Source organism: Empidonax traillii, unplaced genomic scaffold (assembly GCF_003031625.1).
Source record: "Empidonax traillii isolate 1590-97213 ecotype Southwest subspecies unplaced genomic scaffold, ASM303162v1 scaffold215:size2007263, whole genome shotgun sequence".
NCBI classification, from domain to species: domain Eukaryota; kingdom Metazoa; phylum Chordata; class Aves; order Passeriformes; family Tyrannidae; genus Empidonax; species Empidonax traillii.
In genome coordinates this window covers 74,973-97,450 of record NW_020955408.1, presented here as the reverse complement: position 1 = coordinate 97,450, position 22,478 = coordinate 74,973, and the positions used below count along the sequence as shown (strand labels likewise).

The 22,478-nt window shown below is 38.1% G+C and overlaps 1 protein-coding gene across 1 annotated transcript in view; it reads right to left on the bottom strand.

Moving 5' to 3' along the window:
- CDH2 (cadherin 2) overlaps window positions 1–22,478 on the bottom strand; it is a 60,913-nt gene that overhangs the window by 24,831 nt on the left and 13,604 nt on the right. The window contains exons 2-9 of the mRNA XM_027887574.1: window positions 15,947–15,983; window positions 13,963–14,189; window positions 12,050–12,196; window positions 10,802–10,957; window positions 8,913–9,057; window positions 7,687–7,859; window positions 2,277–2,414; window positions 1,740–1,925 (exon numbers count right to left, since the gene is read on the bottom strand). Coding sequence (XP_027743375.1) covers window positions 1,740–1,925; window positions 2,277–2,414; window positions 7,687–7,859; window positions 8,913–9,057; window positions 10,802–10,957; window positions 12,050–12,196; window positions 13,963–14,189; window positions 15,947–15,983 — 1,209 coding nt within the window. The remainder of the gene's footprint in view (window positions 1–1,739; window positions 1,926–2,276; window positions 2,415–7,686; window positions 7,860–8,912; window positions 9,058–10,801; window positions 10,958–12,049; window positions 12,197–13,962; window positions 14,190–15,946; window positions 15,984–22,478) is intronic.

Below are 22,478 nucleotides of genomic sequence, written 5' to 3'. Positions count from 1 at the left end.
CATTTTTAAACATTACTTGTAGTGCTTTTCTCAAAAGTGAGCACAGAGTCTAAAGAGAACAGAATAAATGCATCACCTCAATGGGAGGCCATGAGTTTGGGTTTTGCTTAGCAGCAGTTTTGAAGTCAGAACAGCTAGAAACCTTGTCTTTCTTGGATTTAACTTATTCTGGTATGGTCATTAGAGGTAAATGAGGGAACAAATAGTTCAGTTACAAAATGACATACAGGCACTCACACATGCCTCCTGAGAAGCTCTCCTGGGGAGAGAAATGTGCCTCTTTCTGTTAGGAGGATAAAAGTTTCCTTCAAACAAGTTCATGACCATACTAGCCCCACAGATCAGATATTCCCATGACCTTAACAATTCACCGGAAAGGTTCTTGGTAATTCCAGTTAACCCTACTTCTGGTACACATATGGCTCCCAACCTGCCAGTGCAGACAACCTTCAGTTTTGAGACTTCCTCACTGAGCCACAAGTCCAATTTAAGGAGTAAAAACAGTCTGAGGCTACAGTTCCTCTGTCATGCTGCACAGGGTAGACACATTCTTTGAGACCTGATTCCCCCTGGTACCATGCACTGTACTGCTCATAAAGATTCTAGACTGGAAGAAACCCTGTGCCTTACAGGGACAGTTTGCATGTGACAGTATGAAGTCAGTGACAAGAGACAATCCAATCTGCATTACAGGTTGACAGATCAACTCACTGCACTGCCAATAGAAACTGTAGGCAGGCTTCCAACTCTTCCCATGTCTATGTGCTTAAAGGAGTGCTAAAAAAGCACAGACACTTGCATAATTCTTGCCGAAAGACTGCACTATAACAATTAATACCTCTGGGGAAGAGCAGTTATAAAACAGAGACAGTTCTTAAAAAAAACCCAGTGTGAATTACCATTATAGCTGTACAAAAGTTGTATCTTTTTGTCACCTAGATACTGAGAAGATAAAAAACAAACAAAACACATTGAGAAAAAGAATGAAGAGAAGTGAATGTTTTAGTTTCCAAATGGGAATATTGGCCTCTCACATTTGACTTCATAATGGATCAGACAAAACCAAAGCAGGTCAAAATCAGAGATGAGACACTTATCAGAGGGCCATGAGGAAAGGCTGCTACTGCTTGGCAGTTTAATTATAGAACCACATTGTTATTATCACTTGAAATAAGTCACCCCTCAACACAGAGCTGTGTTGGCTAGGGAATGAAGATAGACAGGTTATTCCATAAAAGGTATTTAAATGAGGTTTTAAAAATAGCCACTCTTTAGATGTCTCTTGTAGAAGTAGCCTCCCACCTATCACTTTTTCCTCTCTGATTGTGCTTTGCCTATATCTGTTGCTTAATGGGAATATCTTGACACAAAATGTGCAGACAGCAAGTGCGACTGCTAATGGAGGTCAGGAGATAGGACGTTGCTCCTTTAGACTAGCAAAAAATGCTACGTAAATGCTTTTTCACAGACTGATTTCTAACTTCTGGCAAATAAAGCCTCACAATCCATCATTTTCAACAACCTAGCCTGATTTTTAAAACTGATCAGGTGGAATATTACAGACAGTATACGCAAGGTAACACTCAAAGAAAGAGATTGCAAAGTTCCACAAGATAGACAGTGCCCATCCATTTTCTTTCCAGATTTGTGCTGGCCTCAGGAGTTCACGTTGTCCCCCTTCAGCGTTCTCACACTTATTCTATCTCTGCTTAATTCTCTGAAACATAAGCATCTCTTACCTTTACAACAGTCACCAGCCCATCGTTGCTGTTGGGATCAGTCACGATGGTGAACCGGCCTGTAGGGTCTCCTCCAGTCATTCGGTACATTGCATTCCATGCAGGAGTGTGGGGCTGATCTTTATCTGTTACCGTCAGATTTGCTACAATCACATCTACCCTGTTTTCTGGCACTTCCCCATAGAACTGCAAAAGACAAGAAAACATTTTACCTTCTCTAGAGAAAGCTACACCATACTGAATATTCATCAAAGTGGGGGGGCGCATCTCTCTTCACTGGAGCTCTGACAATTTACCTAATGAAGTTTACCTGAGGCCATCCAGAGAACTGATGGCTTTATTCCCTTGTCAGCTTTTGCCTTTTGGCCAAAGCAGAATAGTGTATCTAAGGGATACATACTCTGCACATATTTCAATTCTGCCTGTCAGTGCAGTATTTAATAAGCAATAAATATTTACTGTCTGTGAATATAATGAGAAAAGTGGAGAATGGTTTTAAATATGCACATCCTTCAGTAACTCCCATCCTGTACTTACAGTCATGGCAGTGAACTCTGGAGGATTGTCATTGACATCTGTCACAGCGATGACAGCAGTTGCTGTGTTTGAAAGACCATATGTTGGGTTTCCTTCCATGTCCGTAGCTTGAATTATTAATGTATATTGTTGTACTTTCTAAAACACAAGATGACAACATAAGTTTTAGACAAAACTAACATTACCATAGGACAGCAGGTGTTCCCAAAATTGTAATTCGCTAAGCAATGGAACCTATCATACTGTTTATTCTAATTAACATCACCCAAAATAACTGGAACAAAGTTTGTACCACAGGAATCCAGCACCAGGTTGCATCTAAGTATACTGAACTACTGTTTGACTTTTTTCACATATCACCAAGAAAAGGACAGGCTGGCTGCTTCCTACTCTCAAAAATCAAACCACTTTATACAGTTAATACTGTGATCACAGGTTTAACAACGCTTTTCAAATGATGAAAAAAGAACCAGAGTGCAGTTTATACTAGAACAGCGTTAAGTCCTCAAAAGCATTTGAGAGCACTGAGCCAAGGTAGGTTTCTCGGCCAAACCGCCACAACTGCCAAGGTTTTGTTTCAGCCAAGCCCAAGGATAAAACCGCTGCTGCAACTTCTTATGATTTCTATGGAAACCAAAGATGTCAAAGCTAAGAGAGACTAGTAAGGGCACTAGGAAAAAGGGGGAGGGAAGCGCCAAACAGGCTATTTCCATAAATGTTAAACACCCTAGATGAATATGGCAGCCGTGGCCCCCCTCTCCCCCTGTGTGCACGCCACCGCTAACGGCCCTCAAGCCAGGCACTTGCTCCCCCCTCACAGTTGGAGCAGGGCCAGGGTCCCTCAAGCACCAGAAATGCCTGGCAGAGACCTGACCTCAGACTGGGTAGATGTTTAAAACAACATGGAAAAGGTTTTATGAAAAAAAAAAAAAAAATCAGAAAGATGTTTTCTCTGCAGAGTTGCTGAAAAGTTTATTTTAACTGATTGCATGCAAATATTGTGCATGCCCCTTCATTTACCAGTTCATCTTACTCCCTTTGAGAGAGATGTTATCATTCAGTTCTTCCCAAAAAAACACACACCAACATAAGCAGCTGCTATTACTCTGAAATATCACTTTCATGAATGGTTCACTAACACTGGCAAAAAACCTTCTGGCAAAATAAAAATACTTCAAGAAAAGCATATTTTTATGTCCTGTTTCCTTTTTTTTTTTTTTTCCCTCCTCTTCTCCCCCCTCACTTGGTATTTTATTTTCTCCCACTGTCTAAAGAGTTGGGTACATGACAGATTACTTGTCATGGAAACAACTTATACAATCATGTAATATGCTGAGTTGAAAGGGGGACATCAGGATCATCGAGTCCAACTCCTGGCCCTTTGCAGGACAGCTGTAGAATCACACCATTTACAAAAAGAAACTACAGGTATTGATAAAAAAAAAAAAGGTCACTGATAATATCTAACTTTCTTTCAATTTTTGGCCAGACAGTACGACAGACATGAGAGATTTAACGGTTATGCACCCATCCAAGCAGCAAATATGAGTCACTGAATAGGAAGTTTTTAAAATAAGCTGCATGAACCTTTATCTCCCACTGAAGGTAATTTATGCTCATGCCCTCTTTCAACAAAAAAACCTTTCCAAAACACCTCCAGTGTGTACTACTATATGCGCCCCCTGTTTTTTTAAAAAAGCAAGACTAGCATCATGTATACAGAAAGGCAGTATATATGTTTAATAATGTATATATATGTATATGAATTCTGGCTTGGAAAATATACTTGAAAACTGACCTTCAAAAGGCTTAAATAAACATCCTAAAGGTTTCCTTCATGACCCCAACAAGAGAAGCAGTCATGAGGGAACCAAAGAAATACTTTTACTACTTCTGTCCAGGAAAAAAACCCAAAACTTCACTTATCGTGAAGCAACAAAATCTAAAGCAGCATTGATGCAAATCTCACTGCCATATGATTCTATGTTACTGAAATAGCAAGTGCATCTGATTCCCCTGGGCCTTAACACATTGATCCCAAGAAGCAAATTTCATTATGAAAACTCCATTATTATTACACAGAGACTCAACTTCCCTACAATCTTCTTATATAATTCCAACAGAAGCAGCACACTATAAACTTTACCCCAAAAGTGGCCCAAAAGACAGTGTATATGTGGTTTTGGCTGCTTGGTTGTTTTTTCCCCCTCTTCCCAGCACTCCCATAAAGAAGATCAACTGCCGAGAATGAAATTTCAGAAATCAACAAGCACACACACACAACTTTCCAAGCATGGGGAAAGTGAGGAAGGTGGGTCTCCTCTTTTTACTGTGGGTTGAGAAGCAGCCAGGAATAAGCTGGGGAGCATGTGTCAGCAGTCTGTGCAGAGACTTAGCAGCAACACATCCAAAAATGAACTGGCAGCTTTAAGAAAGAACGCAGACCTCATCACTTCACATCTTTCCACTTCAACATAGGCCAAATAAAAGAGCACTTCACTGAATTAACCTCACGTGAGGCAGGAATGTCAGTGTGTAAATTTAAGTACCCTCCCTGACTTCTTCAGCTCCTCCAGCAGTAAGGCAGATGTTTTAATGCTGAAGTGAATTCCACAGAAATAGCAGAAGAAATAAGAATAGTTGGATCTCATAAAACAGCACATTTTGAGATAACAAGTGAAAGATTTCTTCTGCCTTAAGCTGAGTTCCCTTACCTAAGCAACTCTCCTCCTGTGCATGTTAGCACAGATAATGCATTCTGAATGTTAATCTAAAATACTAGCAGATGAGGAATGCTATCAGAGGAACCACTTCTATACCTACAACACTCATGCTCCCATAAATAATGTGCCACATTATTTAAGAATTTAAAATTGTGTCTAGCATTTTATGACCTTAATTAGAGCTTTACAAAGAGAGACAACACTTAGGAGAAAAGGGTGGAATGGCAGAAGTGGGCAGACCAGCTGGGGTTCATGGACAACACGGCACTCCCTGGCCCACTGTCAGAAGATCTGCTCAATTCAGATCTGGCTTTCTAGACTCCCAGTCATTTTAATGTAATTGACTTCCACAAAATGACTCAGGAAATGGAGGAAGCAAAGCAATGGCTTGGGAAGGAAACCCATTTTATCTCATATTAGTCTAATTTAATATTTGAATGATTTAATATTAATCATTACTATTCAACATGATCGAGAAATGTTTATATATACTAATTCGGGTATCAGCAGAGTGATCCATCAGGAAAACCAATGGCAAATGACAAGGCTTCTCCAGCTGTTAATGTGAGTGTCTAAGCTCCACAGGCAGCTGGTTTCTTCCGAGTTAAATCCCTCCAGTACAGCTAGTCACTAAGTGATAAAACTCAAGAATTATCACTGTGTCCTTCTGAAAGTTCATCTGTCAAAGATGACCAGGGGATTTTAAAAACAAGGGCAAAGCTGCCTATCATTCTTTTAATTTAATAAGACAACACTGTAAAGTTCAGGGTTTTTTTTCCTTTCCTCAAATCCCTTCTCTTCAAAACCAACTTAAATAGAATGAATGTTAATAAAACCTCAAAAATTAATTGCACTAACAGTCTGTTTAGCTTTTCAAATCTACTGATTACCCTTTCCAAACTAAAATGAATCAGAATATTAATAGCCAACCCAGCACATCAGAAAGCATTTTTATTCTAATATACAGTTATTTCAAATAACTATAAACAAACAGATAAAAAATGAACAGCAAATCCAGTTTAAAAAAACCTTCAGATTTAATGAGCTCAAACAAGGTTAGTAAAACAGAAGTTGAAACAAGATGTGTTCAAAAGAGACTTGTTTGGATTTTATAGTTTGTTTATAAAATAATGCTATCTCCTCTGAAGTTTTCAAGTGGTTCAAAAGAACAGTTAGTCCATGTGACAGATCTGGATTTGAGAGGGAAATATTTTTATTCCCAACCTCACAGATGGATGAATTAGAGCAGGGGATCTGGCACCCTCCGCCTCTGGTGGTGAGCACAGTGAAGAACTGTCTAGACAGAATGGGACTTGCCTGGCACATAGCAGTGAATTACTGACAGATTCTTTTAATTTTTTTCCCCAAAAAGTTTTTAAATGTGTGTCCAGTCCTTGAGACAAGCCCATATCTATGGAGCTTCCAGTGCTGACTGGTTTATTTCTTAGAAGTGTGCTTTTCAAATTTTAAATTCAGTAATATTTTTCCTGGTACGTTTTAATAAGCAAAAGTCAGATCAGGGAATTACTGCATATGCAGCAACACAGCATTCAGAAGATTTAAAATATTTACTAGCTCTCTGTGAAAAGAAAGGGAGAGGACAGAGGAGTACAAAAGCTTTCCTGAAGCTTCCAAAAAAAAAACAACCATACAGTCAAATTAATTTTCCATCTCCTCTCTGCCCACAGAGCTCAACAAGAGGAAAAGGTCTGAAGTTGCTCCCATTTTAGCACCGAGGCCTGAGCTCCTTAACTGCATTGCTCTGTTTTAGTGTGTACCTGCTCCTTAAAAGCGAATAGGCTTATATGGGACAAGATCCCTTCCATGACCCCATTGAACCAAGGGTGACTATACATAAAGAGTGTGTAGGTCCAATTTTCCCCTCTAACATAATTTTCTCTCCTCTGGGTTTTTGTACTCTGGGCCTAGGACAATGACTAGTGTCGACAAGGTGAAGAAAGGGAGAAAGTTCAGACTGGGAAGGGGGATAAATATTTCATAGAATCATAAAATGGTCTGGGCTGAAAATAACCTTACGAATCTAGTTCCAACCCCTCTGCCATTGGCAGGGACACCTCCAACTACACCATTGCTCAGAGCCCCAACCAACTCAGCCTTACACAATTCCAGGCATGGGGTATCCACAAGTTCTCTGGGTAACCTGTTGCAGTGGCTCACCATCCTCACAGTAAAGAAAGTCTTCTCTTTATCTAATTAAATCCACTCGCTTTCAGTTTAAAGCCATTCTCCCTTGGTCTACCACCACATGCCCTCATAAAAAGTCCCTCTCCAGCTCTCCTGTAGGCTCCATTTAGCTACTGGAAGGTTGCCATAAGGTCTCCCAGCAACCTTCTCTTCTTCATGCTGAACAACCCCAGGGTCTTCATAAGAGAGGTGCTCCAGCCCTCTGACCATCTTCACATCCCTCCTCTGGTCTTGCTCCAGCAGGTCCATGTCTTTCCTGTACTGCGGACCCCAGAGCTGGATGCAGCACTCCAGGTGGGGTCTCACATGAGCAGAAGAGAAAGAAGAATCCCCTCCCTCAATCTATTGGCTCTGCTTCTATTGATGCAGCCCTGGATACGATTACCTGCCAGTGCATATTGTCAGCTCATGTCCAGCCTCTCACCCACCTGCAACCCCCAAGACGTGCATCTTTACAATTTTAAGATTAAGAGCTGCCATACCTCTCTGTCAAGCCCAGCTGCTACAGTGATAATATCACCGGTTTCGTTGTTGATTGTAAACATGTTTGGAGAAGGGCTGCTCGGAGCCTGCGACAAGATTCGGTATCTCAGCATCCCATTCTGTGCGTTGGGATCATCAGCATCGATGGCCGTAACAGTCATCACGTAGGTTCCTAGCAGCAGGATAAATAATTGATGTTATATAAACAGTTTACACTCAGGTTACACAAGATCACTTTACAAGCAATGGTCAAAGTATGTATTTCTTTTGGTAAACTCTACACATTCCTTCCTTACTTAAACTAACTAAATTCAAGACTTACCAACAGAATAATTAAAATACATAAGAGGAGATAAAAATACTCTGTGTTTATAAAATATCAGATTTGCTTATAAGTCAAGAAGCTCCATAAACAATGAAATCCTACAATTCTGCCACAAATAACATATCTGTAACAACAGAGCGTCTCATGTTTAGATACAAATGTGATTAACTGGGCCAAAGGAAATATACTTAATGGTCAGAATTGGTGCACATACTGATAGGGAATGAAAATCAATATAAATAATTCTCTTTCAAAGGTCTTTGAGATGTATCTTAAACGCCAAGTCAACACTGCAAAGTGAGAAAACCCATTTCTTGCACTAACCTTTCTAAAAAATTCATTTTGCAGTACTGACAAATTAAGGAAGTGGCTTCAGCCATACTGCAAACTTTAGTCTGAGCTGATTAGAATTTTAATGAGATCTGAACAACACTTAGGTTTTCTTGAGAATTCAAATGACATTGATTTCAAACCCCAGTATTTCCAAAGCCTCTGAGAATCAGAGCTAGAACTGGATTTGGTGACATTTCCGAAGTCTCTTATACCCTGACCTGTCAACTAAATGAACATCAATGTCTACCACAAAAATAAATGTAAGAATTCTGACATTATAAATAGGATTTTCAAAAAGACAACCCAAAACTTATATTCTTAAAGCCTTTCCTGCTTTAGGTTATGTACATAACAATTTTGCCTTTTGGAAATGAATCTTAGCATGCTAAAACGTGAATTAAAATAGGGTGAAATAATAAGATAGTATCTGAGATTTTGCTCCTCACACTAAGACACCTTTGAAAGTATTACAAGGTCTGAAGGCACTACCTTTATCACCTTCAAAATGATACTGTAAATATGATACTACAAAATGATATCCCCATCTCCCAAAAGCCCATGTAATACCTGGCTTTGATCCTTCAGGGACTGTCCCATTCCAAACCTGGTGTAAGAATTCAGGTCTATTGTCATTCATGTCAATGACATTAATAACAATGTCAATAGGATTTTCCACCTGGTTTCCATTTACATCCACTGCGTGGGCTCTCAGCTGCAAAAATCATTACAAGTATTAGAATTTGCACAACATACAGGTGCAAATAGATATAATAATGGTGACAGGAAATTTCAGGCCAGACATTTTTAGCTCAGGGTATTTTGTTATCTATCACTGTTCCCTCATATCGAACTTTAGAGTTCTCAAGTTGCTAATGGAACTGCTGTTCAGACTTCTAAAGTATTCTAAGTTGCAGACTTACTTCTTTAATTTGCTGAAAATTATCTTAGGTCATGTAATTACGATTACTACCACTGCCTACTGCCACATATAATTCTGCTTTTAATAATGACCACAGACTCTAAATAATACGAAGACTTATATTAAACAGGAAACATCTTACAACTGATAGGGAATGAACACTGGCATCACTTTCAAAAATTCTTTACTGATATTACATATATTGAATAGATATGAATGCACAGAAAAAACACAGAGAATAAATTTGTGTTGTCTAAAACACCATGGTAGGGTTTATGATAAATCACTGTCAGCGAACATACTGAAATTCCACTCTAAAATTAAGCTGAAGCTAAATTACAGACTGAGTTTCAAAGTTACTGACATACTTAAGTTTAATGCCCTGATTGTCAAAAAGAGTTGAGTAACTAACTTTGACAGTTAGGTTTACCTACAACATCCTAAATTCAAGAGGAAAAAAAAAAAAATAAGGGAATACAGTACTTTCTGAAAATGTACACCCATGTATTTAGGTCAGAGTGTGGCAAATGCTAGGGAAAAGAGCAACTTTCTCCTATAGCAGTCCTGCTGATGCCCATTATACATATATACATACACACACACATATCTTATGGTTACAAACCTACTAGAAAGGAGCAAGATGGCATTATTAACTCACCACTCTGTAAATGACTCATATAAATGTAAATTCCCAAGCCAGTAAATCTTGAAACGCCAATGTCAAATGCTCAGTAAAAATCTTCCTGATGACAGAGCTGTTGTTCAGAGAGTCTTTCCCCCACTCCCCTCCTCCCCCTGACATCTCCTGCTGTGTCCTCTGTTTGGGAGCAGCACTCAAAGGGTTTCCCGGAATGCAAGGCAAGGAGTGTTTTAATCCACAACATGCTGGAAAACTCTCTCTAGGAGCTGAGCAACTCCTGTAGCGAATTCAGCACGGTTTCTCAAAAGCACAGACAACTTTAGGTCACAGCCTGGTCCCTTTCCTTGAAACCTTCCTTTCCCTCTAATACTGGAATCTGTGGTCTACTTTGTCAATTTCTTTAGCGCAAAGAATATCATTTTCATAAGCTGACAGACCTAATTTACAATTCCATTAAAATGCTTAGATTTGCCCCTAAAATGAAAATTGGTACGTTTTTCTTCCCATCCATTTCTCAAATCACAGCTGTTGCAATTCTTATAGCAGTCACACCTTAATCTGTGTTGCTGAATTAAAAATAAACTTTTGAGAAGTATACAATTCAGTGGAGACTGTGATCAATGGCCTGTATTTGAAATATAAGCTACAGTATCCATATTTCAATCTTTTAAAATTACTTTATCTAAATACACTTAATCACTGTTTACATATGTTAATGTATTTAAGCTGCTTAAATATAGTAAGAGTTAGCCTTATTAACTTCAATAAATACAAATCTGCTACAAACTCTTCAAATCATATCTCATAGAAAACTAAATGCTGGCTGCTCAAGTCATGTTTGAAGCAGATGTTCATCTTCAATTTGATAATCTGATTTATGGTAAATTAAACTCTTACATGAAAAGAAGCAATCTGTTCCCGGTCTAAAGGCTTTGTCACAGACAGCTGTCCTGAGATGGGGTTGATGATGAAGATGCCTGTTGGAGGTTGGTCAGCGCCTGGGCCCGTCACACTGTACCGTAGCGAAAGGCTTTTATCACGATCGGACCTAATCTACATGTCAAAAAAAGATAAAGTTTACATTAGCTACAAACAACTGCTGGATGGGACTGCTGCTGAGGCAAGCAGCAGTTCTGGGGGTTTTTTCCCCTCATTTTTAAGCTAAACTTGTAAAAATAATTTTTCTGGAAATGGTGTAAGACTTGGTTTAAAGCTTGAAGTTTTCAAAAGCACCCTTTGTTAGAAAGATGGTCAATGAATTTTTCAGAAATGGGAAAATATCCCTGTCTATTTCTCATAATAGAATGAATTGTATTAAACCACAACAAGTAAGTATTCTTACCTTAAACAGCATTATTTAGATCTTACAGAAAACATATACTATCATAAAATTATATATGAAATAAAAAGTCTGTTTTGTTTTTTCCCCTCTTCCCGGATCTTCCCAGACCAGAGCTACAAACTCTCTTCCACTACTGGCAAAAGTTCTTTAGGAGCTCTCCATTTTTGTTTAAAGATTGAATTTTCGTTTCATCTTTTATGGAAAAAATTGAAGGGCAGCGTATCTGTAAGGAGCAGGTGAATCACCAGCACATACATTAACAGAACAGAGCAAAACTGTACCCTACGAACTTGGGTTGATGCTCTGCCTAGTTTCAATGAATTCATCATGACCAGCTAGTACCATGATTGGAAGCCAGCCCAAGAGAGGTGCTGGGCTCCTTACGATGGCCATGTCTGGGCTGCAAAGTCCTGTGGAACAGCTGCTGTCCTCATCTCATCAGATCCTATTTCCTCCTGGTGTACTCCTCTCCTGCCCATGCCCACATCCTTCCCCAGGCAGAGAACTCCAGTGCAGGAGACTGGAGAACTCTGAAACCAGCAGAGATACCGCTTATCCACTTAAGGAAGTCATCACGCTTACCAACCAAATCAAGGTCATCTCCCACCAGTACAGAAGCATAAGGACAACTTAAACCCCAGCAAATCAGATGCAGCCCAGCATGGTATTCAGAGTTAGCAAAAAGAAGCCAACCCAAAAGACTCTGATAAATGCCTGGACGATGAACAAGACAGCATTTACACAAAACCTCTTCAAGGGTTCTCAGAGGGACATTGGAACTACACTCCTATTAACTTCCTTACCCTAACTAATTCCTGAGGAAAAGGTCCTTTGGAATTTTCTGGTAGGTTGATTGGAGGAATAACCCAGTCTCTCTTCTGCCTCTTCAGAGGGCTGCTGTGCTTGTATTGTTGCCATGGAAATATGATGTCTTCAATTTTCCTTTGGTCCTTTCCCAGGTACAAGATAAAATTAAGCACATGTTAGAAGCAGAATTACTAGCAGATATCATAAAGTAACTCAGATACAATTACATAATTGACTGAAAGGGTGTCTTTCCTCTGCAACTGCACTGCAAAATTATAAGAACTCCTTTTTTCCTTATTAAACTTGGAGGAGATAGGGAATTATAAACCATTTATAATATGGCACTACTGTGTAAACTATTCTGCAATTTCTGAAAAGTAGTTAATATTTAGCAAATTTAATAGCATGCCTTTATGTATTTCTCATTAGCTAGAACTTCAGTTCAGGTAATGTGCTAATGTACACTAAATTTAGATCTGGGTGTGCTAAAACATAATTTGAGTTCCAAGAGAAGTTTAATACATACTGGTAAGGAGTGTCTCAAATATTTATGACCCTATTAAATCCCATAGAATTAATGCTGTAATTATTTTAAACCTATGTCAGCCATGATGGATGCAGTAGATGACCCACTTTACACACTGGGCATTAATCTCTGCTGGGTGTCAACATTCCCTTCCTATTCCCTTCTGTATCTGCAGTCATTTCATCCTTTGGATGACAGCACACAGAACTAGCATGCCTAAGGTTGGAGACAGGGCGACAAAAATGCTTTCCAAATATTTTAAAATAAAAGCTTTTTTAAATTTTACTGGACTATGTCACAGAGTATAAACAAATGCCCAACTAAAGGCCAACTTCTACTACTCTACATTCTTTTGATAGTAAGGATACCTCAACTGTGTCATTGGAATGAACAGGGCATGCTCTGCTATATCTAAGCATCTGCTCTTTTACTACATTTCCATGAACAAAATGACAGTATTTCCATTGTTAAAAACACGCCTTAGCAGATTTAACACAATCATCACGCAAGCAAACAAAAAAAAATGAGGATTACACAGCACTGGTGCCCAGTGTGTTCTCAGGAAAAATGTCTTCCATAACCACACTCTCTATTTTGACATTATGCTTAAATCTTTAATGTGTACCTATTACAGGAATGTTAATCTATGAATGAATTTTGTTCTTTATCTGTAAACTAAGCACTTTAAAAGAGAAGGCAAGAAACAGCAGGCAGCAAGTAATATAACAGAAAGAGGTAGACAACCTAATATGCTTTCCTAAAGTAAATACATTGTTAATTGCATATTGCTATATCTGAGTTTTGTTATAGTAAATGGTTTATCCTATGGCAGCTTCCAGCAGAGGGAGACTATCTTCCTTAACAAGTAAGTGCTGGAATCATGAATAATTTATACAATCTCCAATTTGATTATGACGGGACAAGACAAAGCCAATATTCCCTGCCAGAAGTGCTTTCCTACTTACTGCTGTAAATCTACAGCTCCCATCTAATAAATGTGACTGATGCATTCTATCACAGATTTGTTTATTTTCCAGTTATATTTAACCACTTGAATAAATACTATAATACTTCCAAGAAATTTAAAATAAAGAAATGACTGTGTGAGACTTAAATTCAGGTATAAATCTCAAACTACACAAACAAAAAGCTTAAACATAAATGAATCCTATACAGTTAAACAGGCATGTCTTTCCATGCCTTATAGCAAGGCTACAGAGTAAGACTACAGAAGTTCCTTCTGAAGCTCCAGCTTTGCATGCACCAGGTGTCCATTAATAAGCAGGCTCATGAAGAGGTGCATGACAGGCAGAGTCAAACCCCTATTTTTATGCCTGTTTGTAGAGATACATTTATACATGCTGGATTTAGTTGTTCTTTTACCTTTTCTGAAGCCCCCGTGAAGGCTGGTTCAGGGGTTAGCTTCACTCTCATTTGCCATTCTTGCTGAGTTTCCTTGTCTTGAGCAGAAACAACAAACTCTGTGGGCTCTGCTGAAAGTTGAAAGCTTCGCTCAGCATAGACTACACCATCTTCAGCTACTCTGAAATCTTCTGGTTCACTGCTTCCAAAGTGTATTTTTTTGTTTCCATCACAGCTTCGAAACCTCACTGTAAAACAGACACAAAATTATGAATAAAAAAATGAAAAAGTGACCCACTTGAACTCAGTGTGACATAAAATGCGTTAAGAACAAATTCAAAAGCAGAAATACTTAACTTGTAACTGCTATTATCACATGCAATTAAGAGTTAAGACTTGTACTTTAGTGGTCCGTCCACATAAGAATGATATTCTACTGTGGACTGCTAGGCAGAGATTTAAAGCCTGGACAAACTGCCTTTCTCACAAAGATCGACCCCCCACCAGCCAGAAAACCATCTCCTTCCATGTCCAATGCTATATTTCAGTTGGTTTCCAGTGGATGGCTGCAGAGGTTTGTGCCTCAAGCTTCATAAAGATCCAGTCCAGTCAATTAATTAAATACACTAAAAAAAAATAAATTACACTGCAACTATGATTTCAAATGAAACTGTGCTTTCAGCACATTCTCTGCCAATATGGGTAAGACAGAAATGCACAAATCTGTTAAGAGAAAAAGTTCTGTGCCCAGCTCAGCCTGTGATCCAGCTGTGTCATCTCAGGTGGGTTACTTAGGAGCTCTGGGGCTAAGTTTCCTCATCCCTCATCAACAAGATGGGGGAGGCAGTAAATACTTACCTCACAGATAAAACCTAAGTTAAAGGTCTTGTCTTTTTTATTTCTTTTTTTTAAAGCTATTTTGTGTACTATTAGTCTACTTAGGAGTTAACTATTCTTGTTTAATTCCCTCCCTCCTTCCTGTTGTCATGTCTGAAAGATGCACACTGCAACATGAAGTCAGTAAAACCAATCATATAGATAATGATGTGAAGTGCACAAAACAGAACTGATAACTGGATACTGCCTTCTTTACCCAATTCTTATCACCACCACTTATCTTCTGTATTACTGCAAATAATAATAAGCAAAAAAATGAAAGTGTGTTTTATAATCAATGATCATTCTTTAATGTTTCCAAGGCATTATGAAATATTTTGATTGTATGAGCAACAGAAATGCAAAACATCATTATGAAGGTTGTGCTGAAATCCACATAGTGAAGACGAAATGACGCTTTACGCCTCATTTCAGTTATTGGACTTTTTATATTGTGTTAAACCATGCACAAACTATTTAGCTGCAAAACCTAAAGGTCCCTTTCAAGAAAAATCACTATAAAATGTCATGCATCATGCACTTTCTCCTGTAATGCACTGTTTCCAGGAAGGTACTGAGAAGAAGAATCATGCTTTTTTGCATTTGAACTTCAAGGACCGAGATGATGTTCAGATGACAGACTAAATTTCTGTCCTTATTGCATTCTTTCAGTTTTCCAGAATCCCCCATTTGCCCTCTCCTGACAGAAAAGACTGAGCTTTAAGAGGGTCCAGCAAGTACAAAAGTGAGACAAAGCACAGTACTTCTCCAAATAAACGATACAGCATGAACCTTCCTAATAATGGACTTGCTGGACTGGGCAGGGATACTGTTCTTTCCAGATGGCTCACAGAGTTTGAAGGCCTTTCTCTGTGAAATGCCAACCTCACTTTGGGGAGAAGAGCATGCCATGTCCACAAAACACTGAACCCTGGAAAAACAATCAGCCTGGGTAAAAGGTTGAAGCCTCACCAGTAGGGCTCCTCCTGTGATGCTTCTTGGAGATGTTGCTTCAGGTCTTCCTCATAAGCAGAATGCTTTTTTGAAATTCTAACACTCAGTCTCTCACTTAAGTTTTCACATATATTACTCTCTAAGCAATCCCTATGGCTCCTCAAGACCATCCTACCTGCTTCATCAAGTACAATGACTTCCTTTCCTATGATCTACAAGTTACAGGGTCGCAGGATTTGAAGAAGGTGTCAGAACTTCTGGTTTGCTGTTCACATGGGAAGAGAAAATTGACAGGCAGAAGGTCCAGCTCCCAGATGTTGACTGTCCCATTGATCTCCCACTCTTTTCAAAATAAGCCTTGCAGCTTGAGTCAGCTCTCTAAAACACTATGCTGAAATGCAACAGCCAACTGAGAAAATGCACGATTCTAAGCCAAGGATATAAAACTACCAGTTAAAACAGCTACTGCAGTACCCAGAAATCATTACCACAGTCCTAATTTTGTAATTCTGATTGTCCAACCTTTAGAGTTGGACATACTGTATTGACTAGCACAAAAATAAAAATATATCCAAGAGCTTACTCAAAAGGTACTACATGTGGAGATTTAAGAACTTAACAACAGGTCTACCAACAGTGCTAACTGTACTTAGTTTCAGAGGCACAGACCACCCAAAAGCCGGGAATAAAGGAAGCTAGGTATCCTTGAAGTGCCAGCACTGACTATGAACAAAACTCTCAGAAACAGTTCACATTAAGAGACTAAGTAAAACAAACCAAACCAAAACAAAACCACAAACCAAAAAAAACCACCACCAAACCATAACAAACAAAAAACCCCAAACAAACAAACAAAAAAACAAAAATAAAAACCCAAAACAACACCCCCCCCAAAAAAAAAAAAAAAAAAAAAACAAAACACCAAGCAAAAAAAAACCAACCGCCCCAAAAACCTCCCAGATAAAGCCAGGCAGCAATATAACCCACAGCTCTGTGCCTCTGTTGACCTCTCAGCTATGACTGCTCTCAAAATCTGCTCTTCAGGAGAGCGTCTTGACCAAAAGAATGAAGAGTGAGTCAGATTCACCTCTGGCTCTTCTCTGACTTACTTCTGAAAAGTAGGGAGTGGGAAAGAGAATGAATATTAATCTAAGCATTGATCATTATTGTTTTACAAAAACGTAAAAGCTAAAATGAGTATCAGTCATTAAGCTCCAAAAGATTAAGATATCACAGCCGTATTTTATAAAAAATTATTATCCATCTATTGCACAGTAACATACTATATTCATATTATAGATTTTCAAATTAATAAAGAAGTGGATTCCTTTCACCGCCCGTCTTCTTACATATAGACTCCAGCAACAAAAAAAATAAAACCAAGGAAAAAACACCCTGCTAGCCACTTCACTGATACTCTTCCTCCAGGCAACAGTATAATATGAAATTCAATGAAAATCCCTTTCCTTTGACAGTATCCTGCTAAAAACATATAAAATTGTCAATGCTTTGTGAGAATTATTCTCCCTTTGCAAGGAGCACATATTATCAAATTATACTCAAGTATAACCATCTATAATTAAATTCCCTCGGCAGAGTACAGGTTGTGCAGTAGCTACTCTCCCCCCAGCTGCATGGTTATCAGTCTCATAAATTTGATTTAGATCACTTTGCTTCATTTCTCAGTGTTCAACTAGTATGAACAAAGAGTGATTTCTGACAGTGGGTTTTTAGGCAAAGATTTTTTTCAAAAATGCTACAAGAGATACTTTTTTTTACTGTGAATAATGACTGTTTATGCAACCATGTTCTTTCTAACAACCAGAGGAAAGGGAGGAATGCTTTTTGTAAGTCACTTTATGTTGACCAATCAATCACAGGGATTCTTTTCACTAAAAAAGAAGGTTAACTAGATACACTATGCAGAATCTTAGTCATTTTATATGCAGCAGAAAGAGATTAATTATTTGATTTCACTGGTTTTTAATAACACTGCATAAATGATCAGATGTATCACAATCTGTAAAAATAACTCGTGGATTTTTAAGTATCTCATCTGAGTATCTTTTGCATCTTCTGAAAGTATCTGCTTTTTAAATGTATATTATCTGAAAGCCCTAGAAAGTATTAAATCATAATAGGAAATATAATTGTTTCAGTTTTAAAGAGAATACCTTTAGTCAGATCAAGGCAGTAATATGCAACATGGGAGCATATGCAATCAGTTCCCAGGCTCAAGACTGTGCACAAGCATTTATAAAACCAGTGTCTTTAAATGAAAGAAAAATTGTATTTAGTATAAGATTATTATTAAATATTCTACCCTAAGACAAATACTCATTAGTATACTAATTTGTGAGTCTTTTCCTGTTCTAAACCCAAGAGAAGTATATTATTATTAAAGTGAATAAAAGAGAACCTCTGACTGCAACATTCTAAAATGAAAATCTAAAGCTGTGTGGTATTAAAGGAAGCTCTCAGTTTAACACTCTTGCATGGAAGTAATTACAACATATGCATACATATGTAGTGTACAAAACGTTAAGAACTAGACATGCAAATTCATTTAAAGTGCACTGGAGATCTCTACCACTCATGCTCAGGTCTAATGAGATGAATGATTTATAGTATCTGCAAAATACATGTCTAAGTCTAACCTCCTGTACCTGACTAGTAAACTTCAATTACCTAGAATCAATTCTCAGACAATAAAACCCCTTTTTCAGCTACTTATGTTGGTTTGCACTCTTTAACACTTTGCTTCTGCTCTTTTTCTGTTAGGCAAATAACATCAGAATTACTTGATCCAAGCAAGGACTGAGCAGAAATATGGTATAATGGGCTATATTATTAACGTCAATTTTTCATGAACATATTTCTGTATAATACAGAATATTAATACTGAGTTTTCATTACTCGCTTTGATTGCGAGACAAGTTGCGCTGAGTTTGCCATCTGGATTTTTTGCACTTTGGAAACATTCAATTCACTTCTAGATAACATCCATACGCATACAAACAAATAAGTGTGCTTCCTGCTGTAAATCTGCTGGAATGGTGTTACTCCTCTTGAATGCTCTTCTCAATGCCTAAGCGTCGACCTGAAGGCAAAGGCTCAGTAAGAGGACATTATGGAAACTGCGATGAATGCCAAGTGCTAACAATACATGTACTTCAGCAATACAGTTGAGAGTGTGCATCATAAAATGAAAAACCTAAGGATATTTAATCCACTCTGAATCATTCTGCAGCAGAGAAAATAAATAGAATAAGAAAGTATCTTAGATACAACTACCTACTAGATACCACTTTTACCTCTGACGGAACGAAAAATTATATGGAAACATTCTGCTTGAACTGCCTAGCTATTTGCATACACAATACCTGAACACTGCTTTCTCCAAGAACACTCTGTATTTAACAAGTCTTCTCAGACAGAGAAGTAGGAGAAAACTACACAAAATCCCCCACATAATCTCCCCCTTACTTTATAAATTAGTAATTTATTCAGACCGGTTACTTCTGTATCTGTAAGATGATCTGTTAGCCCTACTAACACAGTGCACATGCTCATATTTCAGTTCATGGCTTGCTGGAGTGGCATGTGAAATGCCCATGAGACATCCTTCACTACAATTATAGATGACCTTCAAGAGAAGTGGGTTTTTGACATCACACTGAACTGTTACACTGACAAAGAACTGAACTACATTCTAACCTGCCTTTTCCATCACCAGCAGCATCTTTAAAGTGGATCTGATTTTAGAACTTCCTGAAAACAGCTTAAAACAATTATTTAATATTTGATTTTTGATACATGGGTGGTCTACAGCAGCCAGAAAAATGTCTTGTTTTCAGTTGTAAGCCGAGAAAACTAGCTGATTCAAAATATATATATGGAATATAATCAGGTTATTTTAGGCAATGGCATTTTCCTACCTGTATCATTATTCAGTTTGTCATTATATTCTTTAGAGACAACTCAATTCAGTTGTTTCTAACAGGTTCTTCTAGTCTTTTTTTTTTTTTTTAATTCCTCTTCTTTTCTATTTTTATATTCATGCACTTAGTTTATCCTGTACTCCAGACCATCCAGAAAAATCTCAAAGCACTAATCATTTTGAGCCTTTCTGGAGTAACCAACCTGTGACAATTCAAAAGAAAGCCTGGCTGTCAAAAGGCAGCTACTCACCACTTCCTGAAGGGAAAGTCTGCTAATTCAGTAATTGCTTTTGAAGATCTCTGCCTTTGTGCTGAGCACTGTGTTCTGCCACCCCAGCCCACGCCAAGTAGTGGGTTGTTTCAGCAGGTCACACAAACCCAACTGGAATTTTGCCACTTACTGAGGGCCAAATATGGCCATTTGCTTCTAATTCCTAATTTCACTTGCCTTCACAAGCTTTAAAACCTGGTGAAAAGCAGGTTCTGAAGCTCACAAGAGGTGAAAAAAGCATCACACCAAAAGGTTTCCACTGAGATAAAACTGGGGATACGTTCAAGTTGTTTACCAACTTTAGGTGTTTCATGATCTGACTAATAGCAGCTTAACTTTCTACATTTCCATGCTGTACCGTTTAATTGTCTATGTAGTTAGGAAAACAATAATTAAAAGGAAAAGTGATATGTAAGATTTCAGTTTAATTCATACTGTATGCTTTTTTCATTAACTGAAATCAGTTTGAGTGATCTGCAGCAGGCATCAGGTAAAACCTAGTACTAATATATGACTTTACCTTGTGGAATTAGGATGTAAGCAGTATACTGCAAAAAAAGCTATAAAGTTTTATGAAAAGCTTTATGATATGCTGGTAAAAATAATTTGTGCTGGTTACTACAACTACGATGCAATGCAATTCTCTCTCCTGCCCAATCCCCAGACTGCTAGTTCTAAATAGATAAACATGCACGTTTCCTAAAATAACACACTTTCAAAGCAATCTGGTAGCCTACATGACAGAACGATAGTGGACATAGACCTCCCTCTCCCTATCTCTGCAACTTTTTTTTTGTTGTTGTTCTTAATTTGTACAATTGCATTGAGATTTTTTTCTTTTAAAGTATTTTGTTGCAGGGTGCAATTGAGAAATATTAAAGTTCTATCATACATAACAGGACTTCCTCCTCATAAACCCTAGTAATTCAAACACAAATGTCTATTTTTAAAGTATTTTCTTTCACAGGTGGCTATCACCAGACTGCCCAATTTCTGTATTCACAGGGAAAGACTCACACAGTTCTTTAATAAAATGCCATCTAGTTTCCAGTTCCCATAATCCTCTTTGTTTACAGAACAAAGTCGTAACAGGCATGCCAGAATGAAAATGGGGATAATGTTCTTTCTATTTGACAGAAATGCCTCTGCAGCTTTTCAGTACGGGAATACCAGCCATCAGCAAAACACAGCACTGGTATCTCAAACAGAGTCCAAATTATATCTGATTCACTGACCCTTTTCAGTCCTTGCCTCTACCACTCACTGGCACAAAGATCTTTGGCGCTTTCACACCCCTTTTGTCTTCATTTCAGAAAAAATAAAATGCAGAAAAAGAGAATAAACATCTTCAAGAAGGGGAAGTACTTATATTTCGACAACTGCTTTTGTTTTAAAACACAAAAAGGTTTCTTTCCCTTTTCCTCCACTCTAAATTGTTTAAGGCAGTTTCACTATAGAGGAGCCTATAGGCCCCTGCAGAGTTCTGTAACAGCCTTTTTTCTAAATGATGCTAGCTGAAAGAAAACTCAGTAATAAATGTCATTTCTGTACTCGAGAGTACGCAATGCACCTTTAATACTTTCCCAAGTATACCATTCTACACAGTAATAAAAAGAAGGATTAAACACTAATCTCTTATACCCATAATGCATCAACTGACTACACCTGCTAAAATCCAACTTGGTAATTAAAAAATATATCTACTTAACAGCCAAACCAGGAGACTAAAGGGGAAGCACTGTCTCTGCAGACAGCTAGCAGAAAAGGGTTTCAAAATTGAGGCACTTAACAGAAACCTATTTTTACCCCTATTCATTTTAATGTGACCTTAAGTAGTGTAAGAAACAAATACCTACAATTATGGTGCAGCAATTAAAGGGCAGTTTTAGTGCTACAGTAACGACTTAAATATCTAGTAAAAACCAGATAAGCAGCTTTGCCTTTTAGTCTATCTTTAGAAAATGCAAAATAAAGTTAGCTTTCTCTTTTTTTTTTCTCCTGTTTCTTTTCCCTTGCTAGCAATAAGGAGAGTGAGAACAAAGAATAGATGCTTTTATATGTCCCCTTTGCCAACTGCTCCTGGCCCAAAGTTCTTATATGCTTCAGGTTTCAAGCTTTTTTCCTAGCTCTTCTTTCTTTCTTATTCCTCCTCCCCATCTCTCCAGGTGTTCTGTTTTCTAGTTTTTTTAAACTTACTTTATTCCCTGATGCTCTCATTTTTCCTGCCTCCACTTTCAGCTGTGCTACTGACCAAGGTGCCAAAGCTTTACTAATTTCAGGCTGCAGCTCAGGCTTCAAGCACACCTAAGCAGAAAGATACCTGGAAGGCTGTCTTAACAAAAAAAAACAAATGAACTACATAAATAAATGTGCAGGTTCCTGGAGTTTCTTTAAAGAGGCAGAACTTGCTGGAATATCAAAGGGGTGCATGCTTTCAAATGAGCTGATGATCTGTTTCATGAATTCAACCTTTCAGCAGTTTTAAACAGTGGCTT